This window comes from Asparagus officinalis, chromosome 6, assembly GCF_001876935.1.
Source record: "Asparagus officinalis chromosome 6, Aspof.V1, whole genome shotgun sequence".
NCBI lineage: Eukaryota > Viridiplantae > Streptophyta > Magnoliopsida > Asparagales > Asparagaceae > Asparagus > Asparagus officinalis.
This window is the reverse complement of record NC_033799.1, coordinates 2727524-2740026: the sequence shown is the minus strand read 5'-3', so window position 1 is coordinate 2740026 and position 12503 is coordinate 2727524. Positions and strand designations below refer to the sequence as shown.

At 40.0% G+C, this 12503-nt stretch overlaps 2 protein-coding genes across 2 annotated transcripts in view; both read left to right on the top strand.

The window, feature by feature from the left end:
* LOC109844894 (aminomethyltransferase, mitochondrial) lies at positions 385-2879 on the top strand. Its single transcript, XM_020414064.1, is given in 9 exon segments — positions 385-453; positions 455-483; positions 485-543; positions 546-587; positions 590-625; positions 628-692; positions 695-811; positions 1504-1622; positions 2140-2879. Coding segments are annotated over 9 exon segments (1068 nt in total). The 5' UTR covers positions 385-399; the 3' UTR covers positions 2687-2879.
* Positions 5234-12503, top strand: part of LOC109845090 (transcription factor MYB59-like) — a 30610-nt gene continuing 23340 nt past the window's right edge. The window contains exons 1-2 of the mRNA XM_020414277.1: positions 5234-5619; positions 5795-6272. Coding sequence (XP_020269866.1) covers positions 5251-5619; positions 5795-6272 — 847 coding nt within the window. The 5' untranslated portion in view covers positions 5234-5250. The remainder of the gene's footprint in view (positions 5620-5794; positions 6273-12503) is intronic.

The window sequence follows — 12503 nt, the reverse complement described above, 5'->3', positions numbered from 1 at the left end:
GCACTCCCAACTGGGAGCTTGCTGCACTTGCTCTAATATCAAAATATCTACAATGCAAGCAACTAATGTCTAAAAGCCCAAAAATTATTTAAAAAAAAAAGATGAAATAAAATCAGAATCATGGGATGAGAGAAACATAGGCGCCACCCGCTGCGGATGACACATCCTTCTCCAACCACCCGAAAAAAAACCAGATCCCAGATCTCCCCTCTTTATCATCCCTAAAACACTCCGCTCCTACTTTAAATAAACAAAAAAAAAAAAAATGAGAGGAACCAGCCTCTGGCACCTCCAGCCAAAACCTAGCCCTGCCGCCTCCGCACCGCCGCCCTCGCCCGCGCTGCTCCGACCTCAAGAAGACCGCCCTGCACGACTTCACCGTAGAACGGCCGCGCCAAGATGGTCCCTTTCGCGGGCTGGTCGATGCCCATCCAGTACAGGGACTCCATCATGTGACTCCGCCCTCAACTGCCGGGCCCACGCGGCTCTTCGACGTCTCCCACATGTGCGGCCTCTCCCTCAAGGGGAAGGACGCCGTCCCCTTCTCGAGACCCTCGTCGTCGCCGACGTGGCGGGCCTGAAGCCGGGTCGGGGACCCTCACGGTGTTCACCAACGAGCGGGGCGGGCCATCGACGATTCGGTGGTGACCAGGGGCGGAGACGGCCACGTTTACCTGGTGCGTGAACGCCGGCTGCCGGCTGCAGGGACAAGGATCTGGAGCACATCGGGAAGCACATGGAGGCTTTCAAGGCGAAGGGGAAGGACGTCGGCTGGCACGTGCACGACGAGAGGTCGCTGCTCGCGCTCCAGGTAGCTTAAAAGATCCTAACTTTGATTGGTTACATGAGATTTGTAGTGATCGACGTTTGAATTGGGGGCGGGATTCGAACTGTGAGAGTTAATATGCTCTGTGTTAACTGGACGAATATCAATCACATTGAACTACTTAGGTCTGTCCTGCTCGCATTTGCGGGCAGGTTAAGGAAACAAAAGCCGATGAAGACTGTGAAGGGTGTGCTCTTTGGTTGGAGCCCATACAGGAGACTTAGCAGAATAACAGTCGGATGATGTTAGTCTTATAATCTGAGCAGTGTAATGCTTTGAATTTGCAGCGAATTTCACTTGCCATGTTGAAAAACGCGAGAACCAATCGAATTTTTGGCATAAAGTATGGGTGTCAGATACAGACACAACACAATGATCGAATCGTCATCGTAGTGTCTGTGCTGCGTAGGTTCCTGCTTTTTTAATTTTTTGATATGGCCATTTTTGGTACTTCTTTCTGCGGCGTATCAATTCTGATGATTAAGCAGTTTGGGTCTAGTTCTGAATCTTCTGATGTTAGAGACCCTTGTTTTTAATTTTTTGATTAACATGAAATATTCACGGAAATGTGCATGCTCCACACTAAATCCCTTCAAGATTTGAACAACTTCTGAGCAGAATACATTTCTACATATGGTCTTGATGACTGAATTGCTTTCAACTATGTGTGGTCTCAGGGTCCTCTGGCTGCACCAGTTCTTCAGTTGCTGACAAAGGATGATCTAAGTAAATTATATTTTGGTGAGTTTCGGATGCTAGACATCAACGGGTCACACTGTTTCCTCACAAGAACTGGGTATGTTCATAAACCCATCGTCAATTGTTTCTCAGTGAAGCCAATTTGTTAATGTCTATTGAATTGCTGCCTCATGGTCTATACGTTACCTATGGTTTTCTTTAGGAAGTTCTTACAAGCAGGAATTTTAATATAGAGAAATACATTTTTTGTGTCCTTCAAGCTATCAGTACCACCTTACGTATACCAGTCTCAATGTCGTCAAATCTATACGTAAGTATCAGATTATTCCGCATATTTCCTTAATAGAGTGATTTACCAACAACCACTCCTCTAGGAGGGTCTTATATCCATTCAGTTCAGATATGGGTCTGGTATACGCAAGGCATGAGATGAGATTTAGTCCATGTTGGGAAAAAACACAGTTAGGTGCATAAAATGTTAAATAATTCGCGAGTCAAACTACATTGTTCCTTTTGAGTAAGTTTGGTCCGAGTGGATTAATCTAGTCCATTAACACTCTCCAGTATATTCTTGTTCGATGATTGTGAATTATTCTTCTCCTGAACTTTCACAGCTACACTGGTGAAGATGGATTCGAGATCTCTGTCCCCTCAGAGAATGCTTTAGACCTCACCAAAGCAATCCTTGAAAAATCCGAAGGTAAAGTTCGCCTAACAGGGTTAGGCGCACGCGACAGCCTCCGCCTCGAAGCTGGCCTCTGCCTCTACGGTAACGACATGGAGCAGCACATCACGCCAGTAGAAGCCGGTCTCAGCTGGGCGATTGGCAAGCGACGGAGAGCTGAAGGCGGATTCCTGGGTGCCGAAGTGATCCTCAAGCAGCTTCAAGAGGGTCCACAAATCAGACGTGTGGGCCTCTTCTCGTCAGGCCCACCTGCAAGGAGCCATAGCGAGATCTTGAGCTCAAGTGGAGAAAAGCTCGGAGAGGTGACCAGCGGCGGATTTAGCCCGTGCTTGAAGAAGAATATCGCGATGGGGTATGTGAAGTCCGGTAACCATAAGCCAGGGACCGAGGTTAAGGTTGTGGTTCGAGGGAAATCGTACGATGGGGTTGTTACGAAAATGCCATTTGTTCCTACAAAATACTATAAGCCGACTTAAGCGAAGCGAGGAATTGTCTTTTTTACATACATTAGTTCTGATGAATGCTGTTACTTGACATTCCTTTATGTGATGTTACATCTCTTTTTCAAGAGGCTGTGCTTTTGTTTTTCTCCTTCATTTGGACATGAAAGTTACATATTGGAGATTTTCTTGCAACAGGGAGTTCTCATGAGAATTGGGGGATTTGTTATTTGTTTTCTATCAATCAGGGAATAAGAGTGGTAATAAGTGTTTTGTCGTACGGTCTTGCTTTTTTCTGTGGATATCTGATTAATTTCTGAAAGACTTATGCCTCAAAACGTTTTTGTTTTTGTTTTTGTGCATGGTTCAGGGATTTGGGGTACAGGTTTTAGTAGTGAAATTATCTTTCTTGCATGCACAAGTTTTTTCTTTTTTTTTTCCTTTGGCCTTCTTTGATAAGGGGGAAAAAATAATTCTTATTTGTAATATAAATGTGTGTCTGTTCAATGTTAGGATATAGTCATTTGTATCAAAAATTCGAATTGCACCCCCATATGCGATGTTGGAGGCAACTGATACAAGGATTGGTCCCATGTACTATTGTTGGATTGAACTTATTATCTATGTAGTTTTACTGTCATATATAATTTACCAAGTGAGCACATTTTGTGGCAATGGGTTGAATTAAGGAACAAGTAGGCTTGAACATTGAAAAATGTGGTTTTTTAATCAGACGTTATATTCCTTATACATGTATACTTGGTTATTTTTAAGAATTGCACTTGCAAATACGAGATCAGAATGGCAAAATGGTTATATTTTTAAGGATTACACTTGCAATATAAGATCAGAAGGGCAAAATGGGTCTCAATAAGATAATCAATCCATTTACACTGCGGAAAAAAAAAATGAATTGTATATACAATAACACCCACCCCCACACAAAGTGTTTTTCACACTAGATCTCAATATCTAAAATCATATAAAATATTTAAATTTTATATATTACAAAAAAATCTCTTAAAGTCAGTTATTCTAAAGATTTTTACCAGTACATCAAGAGGCACAAAATGAATGGTCTAAATTACAAGGTTTGTTGAATGTTATAACAAGGCCTAATAAAATTGAGTATGAGAGTGATGGAGGATTTATGTTAAGAAGGTGGAGGAAATAGGAAGGAAGATTAGAGTTACGCGTTGTTTGGTACGCGGAAATTGAGTCAAATGAGAATTGAATGGAGGTAGGAATGATATGGAATTGATGTGGGAACGGAATGCTCATTCCCATTCTCATATTTGCGTGTGATTAGATAATTAAGTGGGAATATCTTTAAGAAGGGTATATCCGTAATATATTTTATTATTTTTATTCTCATTTAAGTGAGAATATCAATTCCTTGTTAACTCATTAGGAATAACAATTTACATGTTAAGTGGGAATTGATAAGAAGTGGGAACCGACATTTCTAGCATCTAAAAACACATCATGTTTGGTAAGCATGAATGAGAAGTTAGAATTGTATTTTTTCCCGCATACCAAACGAGGCGTTAGAGTTTTAGGAATCCGAATCACTATTTTAATGTAACCTGGAACCCTACTCAACTTAAATTCCCAACTGTGTAATTAGTTTGACTTACATGGATAACATTACAATAAAACTTGGTTACTATAAAAATTAGAGCACACAGATAATGCGAGATTTATGTTATAAATGTGATTATCCAATTAGCTAACTAAAGTTATAGAGGCTGACATTTTCCTTTGGCTTTTTATGAAAAGCGAAAAAAAATTCTAATGTTAATTTGGGATATAAATAGGTCCATGTCCAACATTAGGATGGATTATATTCGTTTTCTGTCAATACAAAAGTTTGAATATGGCGAATGAGAGGGTATGAAGAAGCTAATAAGAGAAATATGTGACCACTGAATAAAAAAGAAATATAATAATAATAATAAAATAAAAACTCTCAAGTAATATTAATTATGTCCTGATAACATTTCCAAATCACTAAAATGCGTAACTAATGATTTATCATTTAACAACAAGACTGCCTAAAAACTCGTATTAATTAAAAACCAAATTCCAGCACTAAACAGGTCTTAACCATCTAAAATAAAAGTTTCTTAAATTCAACAATATATATAGATCTTCTAAGGAAAAACCTGTTTCCACGTACAATTCATCTGAAGAAACTTCAGAAAATGGATCAAAATATTTTATTCACCGTAATCGCCTAATAGATTCCTAGTGATCTTGTTGTTACTCTTATCATCACCAAACATATATAATTAATCTCACCGGTCAAAAAACAAATTAAACAAAGCACATCGACGGCCGAGATTACAAAATTTTAAATTCTTTGCATATTTTATTATCAGAAATCAAAGGTTTTATTTTAAATAAATAATTTGACCCGGCCCCAAGATTTTCCTGCCAAAATGTCTAACAGCAGCGTAAATTGATAAACCTAAAGTTCCCGCGTATAAGGACACGGATATATAGCTTGATATCAAGGATGCTATTCGAAGAAGAACTCGGTCCATGAATCAAGTTTTCTTTTGCTTAATTAATTAAGTTCAAGAAAAAGGAGGGGAAAAATGCCGAGTCTTTTCTTCTTCGGGTTGATGACCGTCTTCTTCCCGACGCCGCCACCATCTTCAGGCGGCGCCGGAAGAGCACGCGAAGTTGGCGGCGATGAGGGAGATGATCATCACCTCCGGAAAGGACCATGGACACAGTCAGAGGACCGGGTTCTCGCGGATTATGTACGTAAGAATGGACCGGGAAACTGGAACGCAGTGCAGAAGAACACCGGACTGCCGCGTTGTGGTAAGAGTTGTCGTCTACGGTGGACGAACCATCTGCGGCCCGACCTTAAGAAAGGATCTTTCAACGCTGAGGAGGAAGCGAAGATTCATAGTTTGCATGCTGCATTGGGGAATAAGTGGGCTCTAATAGCTAAAGAGGTTGCTTTAATTTTTCTTTTTTTTGCATGCATGTTGCATGAATGTTGTCATGATCAATCGATATATCAATTTGTATATATGAACATTAATAATAGTTATAGGCCAACTATATATTATTGTGAAAAATATAATCAATATGATCATGTTACTGATGTTTTGTTCCTTAGCTTTGCAGTTGCCTGGTCGAACTGATAACGAGATCAAGAACTACTGGAACACGAAAGTGAAACGAGAAAAACGAAGGCATTCTCCTTTTACCCCTTACCCAGAGCTTTCTAGCTCCACTGTCAACTACGCTTCTCCTCATGTGGAGTTCATCCACCAAAACCAATCGCAACATTCCGTGAATCTTGATCCAGCCCAGGCGACATTCTATTCAGATTACTGTTATCCAGCCCTACAGGCACAACAACAACATGGAGGACTGCAAGCGATAGTACCCATGCAAGAAGATTACAGTTCTTGCCTTCAATTACCTGCCCTGGAGTACAGAAATGACTCTCCATGTGCACGCGTCTATTCCCCTCGGCAGCCGCAGTATCCTTATATTTCAAATGGTGACGTCGACGTCGTGGACAATGAGAACTGGGTGCACAGTTATGGAATTCCTCAGTATCCTGAGAACACATTGATTGGAATGACAGGCTCAATAGGTAATTCTTTGTTTAATTGTCAAACTGAAAGTTTGGTAATTTCAATCAAAATATTTTGTTCATGAGTACATATTTCGACAAGTTTTCTCCGCATTGCATCATACTTAGAATTAATAGAATAGCTCTAGTCATGTAATACTTGTGTTCTGCTAATTCCAAATATTAATGTTTCAGAGTTTTTCACATGGTTCTGGCCAAACATGCCGATATCCACGGTCCCCCATCCGCTATCTTCAAAACCAATACTATCGATACAAGTTTTGCATGGATAAACTAAAAAAACCCTTGCACATCTCACATCTCTCAAGAAACCCGAGAACACCGATCACTCAAGAGCTCCAAGAGACCTGTCATCATACTACATCACTCAAAGAACTCTTTAGCACTGACTACTCGAGAGTTCTAAGAGGATCCTCCCTCTCACCAAGAGGATGACTTTCTCAATACCAACACATTCTTTTTTATAGCCTTTCTCCTTTGCTATCTCCAAGGACAAATAAATGTCCATCATAACTCTTGACAAATTCTAAAAACACCCTTCAAACTTTCAATGTACGCACCCTTTAAATTTCCATAGTCCACATGCATTCATCTACCTTGTTTTGAGATTTGGGTAGAATGCCAACAATATAAACTTTTATAGATCCATTCTTCAATACATATTTCAACCATTGTTTTCAACATTTCATCATAAAGCATCTAAAAGTAACTATACTTATCTAGGTTTGTATACTACGAATTCCAAATACGAATTTTGCTCAGAAACTGAGTCAATGAACTAATGTTTCATTCAGATCCAAAATGAACTGTTTAATCAAATTAAGACTTTTATCTCTTTACAGTTTGTTAAAGTAAGAGAGAGTGAGTCTTGGGTAAATTTCCCTTGAGTTGAATATTGAGTGTGCACATATATTTATACAAGTAGAGGAGACTGAGATGTGTTCTAACAACCAATGTGGGACTAAAACCCACTACAATGCACTATTATCAACAGCTCCCCTCAAACTCATGTTGGATCAAACAAAGTGAGTTTGCGTATAAAAAACTAGAACCAATGAACATGTAAGGCCTTTGTGAAGAAATCTGCAAGTTCATCAGCGGATGAGACATGAGGAAGTAGAATTGTCTTGTTCTTGATAACTTGTTGACGGATAAAATGAGCATCAATCTCAATATGTTTGGTCTTCTCATGAAATACTGGATTATTGGCAATCTGGATGGTACTCTTATTATCACAGTAGAGAGGAGTAGGAGTCGTAATAGAAATACTAAAATCACTGAGAATGCGACGAAGATGAATAATCTTTTTAGCTATTGTGGACATTACATGATACTTTGCCTTGGTACTGAAAAGAGCAATAACATCTTGTTTCTTACTCCACCAGAAAATAAGGAAATCACCAAGAAATATATAATAACCTATGATAGACTTCTTGGGAGTGGGATCACCAGCACAATCAGCATCAGAATATGCACAAAGCTCTAACTTGGATGTAGCAAGAAACAGAAGAGAGCGAGTGCTAGTACCCCAGAGATACCGACATCATGAGAGATATCTGGTCAATACCAATATCATGAGAGATATATGGTCAAGAGATGCACAGACAAACCAACTGGCCAACAAGATGTCGATATCGGTTAGGATCAGATAGAGGCTCACCATCAGTAGAGCGAAGTTTGACATTCTGTTGGAGTAGAGTATCGACAGTTGCATCGTCAGTTAGCTCAGCTTGATATAGAATATTCGAGAGATACTTCTGTTAAAACAGTAGTACATCTCGCGAGTCTTGAGAAATTTCTAGACCAAGAAAATATCGAAGAGATCCAAGCTCTTTCATGTGGAACTGTTGTTGCAACTGAGATTTTACGTACTGTATACCATCCACATCATCACCTGTAATAATCATATCATCTAGATAGATGGGTTATAAAACTCTGCCACGCGATGTAGTGCGAACAAACAAAAAAGCATCTTGATGACTTTCCATAAAGCCCGCCTTGAGCATGACATCACGAAAACACTCAAACCAAATACGGGGTGCCTGCTTGAGACCACAAACAGCACGGCAAAGGAGATATACATGTCCCGAAGGAATATTGGACCCCAGAGGTGGTTGCATATATACTATCTCAGATAAAGAGCCATGAAGAAAAGCATTTTTGACATTTATCTGGTATAAGGGCCAACGATGAGCAGTAGCTATCGTAAGTAGAGTACGAATGGTGGACATCTTAGCAACAGGAGCAAAGGTCTCCTCATAATCAATACATTGTTGTTGAGTAAAACCTCGAGCCACTAAACGAGATTTCTGATATTCAATGGTGCCATCAGGACAAAACTTGACCTTATAAACCCATTTACTATCAATAAGAGAGATCACGGGAGGACAAAGAACAACATCCCAGGTATGAGTTTGTCGAAAGGCTTGAAATTCCTCAGCCATGGACTGTCACCACTCTGGAATTTGAGCTGCCTCTTGAAAGGACTTTGGCTCAACGGTAGTATGAATGGAAGCAAGAAAGTTATGAAAGATAAGTGAATGAGAAGTAACCAAAGCATACCGGGCAGGCATGACATGTGGACATTTGCCTCGACGAAGAGCAAGAGAAACCTCAGGCGGGGGAGATGTTGGCACAGGTGCGTAGAGATCAATAATATGTTCTGGAGTGAGAGTTGTGTCCATAGAATATGGATCAGATGGTGAAGGCTCGGGTGAGGAAGAGTCAATAGAAGGAGATGAAGAGATGTCAGGGAGATCTCGAAAGGAAAACTGAGGTGAAGAAGTGGGTGATACAGTTGACGGGGAAGCATGATCAGTAGAGTGGAGGAAATTAAAGTCATCAGAAACAGAATAATATGGAGAATCCTCTTCGAACTGAATATGACGAGATATATAAACTCTACGAGTTGTGGGATCATAACAACGATAACCTCAATGTTCCGAACTAATTCCTAAATAGACACAAGAAACAACCCTGGGAAATAATTTATCACGTTCGTGAGATGACAGAAGAACAAAACATCAACAGCCAAAAACACGGACTAGATCATAACGGGGAGGATGAGTATAAACACGACTATAAGAAGTAGCACCGGAAAGAGAGCTAGATAGAGTGATATTAATAGCATAAGTCATGGTGAGAATAGCCTTAGCCCAGAAACGACAAGAAACAGAGTAAGAAATGAGCATGGATAGAGCGGTATCGAGGATATGACGATGTTTGCATTCAGCAACACTATTTGCTCATGAGTGTAGGGACATGATTGTTGAAAGATAGTCTCATGAGAGGACATGATAGAGTGCATGGTAGAGGATAGGTACTCTTTGGCATAATCAGAATGGAAAACTTTAATACGAGATTGCCATTGAGTGAAAATTATAGCAGTGAAGGCTTGATACGTAGTAAGTACGTTAGAGCGATTGTTAAGTAGGTAAACCCATATAAAACGAGAAAAATCGTCAATAAAACTAACATAATATAAGTAGCTAGATGAAGAAGGCAAATGAGATGGCCCCCAAATACCAGAATGTACTAAATTAAATAAGAAAGTGGATATTGATGTACTCATTTTAAATGGTAAAGTAGTGAATTTAGCTAATTTGCAATCAGTACATGACTCAATACTAAAACTAGATAATACAGGACCAAGTACTCCAGACTGAATAAGACTCTCTAGCCTTTTATTAAACACATGACCAAGATGTCTATGCCATAAATTAGCAGGAAGCGAGGTAGAGGATTTTGACGAACAAACAGAAGCAACAAGAGAACATGGGCGTATAGACTCTGAAAGGTGAAGATATTCAGCTTGTACTTCCTAGGACCCTCCCTAACCATCTTGTTCGTCTGTGGATCCTGCACAATACAAGTATCAGAAAAAAATGGGATAAGCATGACAGCCTTACATAAAAGGCTAATAGAAATTAAATTCAAGCACGATTGAGGAGCCACATAGATGGGACCAAGTGTTAGACGTCCAGATGGATCATTTTGTGGGGGTAATAGAGTCATACTGAATGATGGATAATGGTTGTCCAGCAGCTGTGTAGATAGGGGAAAGAGAAGATGAAGTGAAGACAGAGGATAAAAGTGAGGCATTATAAGTTATATGAAAGGAACAACCAGAGTCAAAAATCCAGAGATCATTCATACCAGAGATCGAAGAATTAGCTGAAGAACCAGCAAAATGCATACCAGAGAGTTGTGCGGCGGATGTAGATGTGATATGTTGAAAAACATCAAGTTGACGGTGAAGACTTTCAATAGCTTGAATAGTAGAGTCTGAAGTAGTAGAAGGTATAGCATTGACCAGTAATCCTGGTGTACGAGAGGGTTAAGACTGAGGAGGTCGCCGACCACGACTAGTACCTGAGGAACGTAACTCAGGATGAAGCTTGAAGCATGTCTCAATGTGGTATCCTTCCTTCTTGCAATATTTGCAAGAGAGCTTAGATCGAGCCTGTGGAGAGAGCATGTGGAGAAGTATGGTTCATAATAGGAGCAGTGACAAGTACAGACAGAACAGTATCGAGTAAAGAGGTAGGAGTGTTTGTTGATAAATTGAGTTATGTTGTCTGATGTCGGGTCTCATAAGCAGTGAGAGCTCCCATAACTGAGGCCAAAGTCAAAAATTAAGGCTGATGAAGTAGTTGATCAGCCATAGTTGAATATTCAGGAAGGGACTAAAACAATTGATGAACCTCGTGTCGTTCGTACCAGGCTAGCTAGTCTTCATATGTGGAATTATGTCCAGGAAGCATGGAGCGTAATTCTGTCCAAAACGCTTGAATTTGTCCAAAATGAGATTGCATAGAGGAACTACCTTTGCATTGTAGAGCAATACGTTGCAGAAGATATGCCTCCCATGCACCAGAGCATTCAGTGAAACGCTCAGTGAGACGAGTCCACATGGCCCGAGCAGAGGGAAGAGAACCAATCTCGACAGTGAGACCAGAGCTAACACAGCGAGTAAGATAATCCATGACACAAAATTCCTGCAACTGCCAGTCTGAACTCTCATTGACATAGAGAGCATGAGCGGTATGAAGATCGACATCACCACTGTCATATACAATAGTACTGGATGAAGCAACAGTACTGATGGACGGTGGAACCGATCTCGTACTGGTGAGATGATCAAGCAAACCAACGCCACCCAATGCATTGATGATAATGATGGACCACCCTGCCCAGTCACATTAATCATTGAGGGGCAAAGGTGGTTTGTGAATCTTCTCTGAAGGAGCCATAACAGCAATATTGAGACAGATGTTAAGACGTCGAGATGGATTGAAACGGTGATGTTGTTACTAACTGCGAAACGGTAATGTCATTTGTTTGAGGCCGAGAGACGGCTTGAAAAAGTGATGCCATTAATTTAAGACCGAGAGACGGTCTTGAAAACGACGATGCCGTAAATTTAAGACCAATAGATGGTCTTGAAACGACGATGCCATCAAAATAGAACCTGAAGGTTAGAATAAAACCCGAAGGTTTAAAATAGAACTCGAAGGTTAATATAGAAACCCAAAGGTTAAAATGTAATCCCAAAGGTTAAAATGTAATCCCGAAGATTAAAAGAGAACGCGAAATATGTTAAGAGGTTGTAAAGCAACAAGGCCAAGCTTTGGCAAAAGAACGCGGAAGTGTTAAAAAATTTATTAGAAGGGAAATAATAACCCTAGGTCTGATGCCATGTTAAAGTGTGTGTGTGAGAGAGAGAGAGAGAGAGAGAGAGAGAGAGTCTTAGGGTAAATTTCCCTTGAGTTGAATATTGAGTGTGCACATATATTTATACAAGTAGAGGAGGGTGAGGTGTGTTCTCATAACCAATATAGGACTAAAATCCACTACAATACACTATTATCAACATAGTTCATAGAAATATCCTATGACCCTAGTTATGCACTAGGAAATTCCAGCAGATTTTTAGGATTAAATATTAATAATATTATCTCTTTTCTTTTTCAAACAACATTATATGGCCCTTTGAATGATGGTCCTCGCTCAATATGAAAATTTTCATGTGTCTAGCTCATTGCCAATAATCTTGCCAGGAGGAAATGGTCACATCATCGGATGTGCAATAGTACAAGAGTTTTAATGATCACATCTTCCTCCAATGCTCTCACGCTTTTAGAATTTGAGATTCTGGCTCGCCGACTAAACTCTTAGAGGTCGATAGTCCCTTAACATCTTCTCAATCACATTATTCTTGCTTTTTTCTTA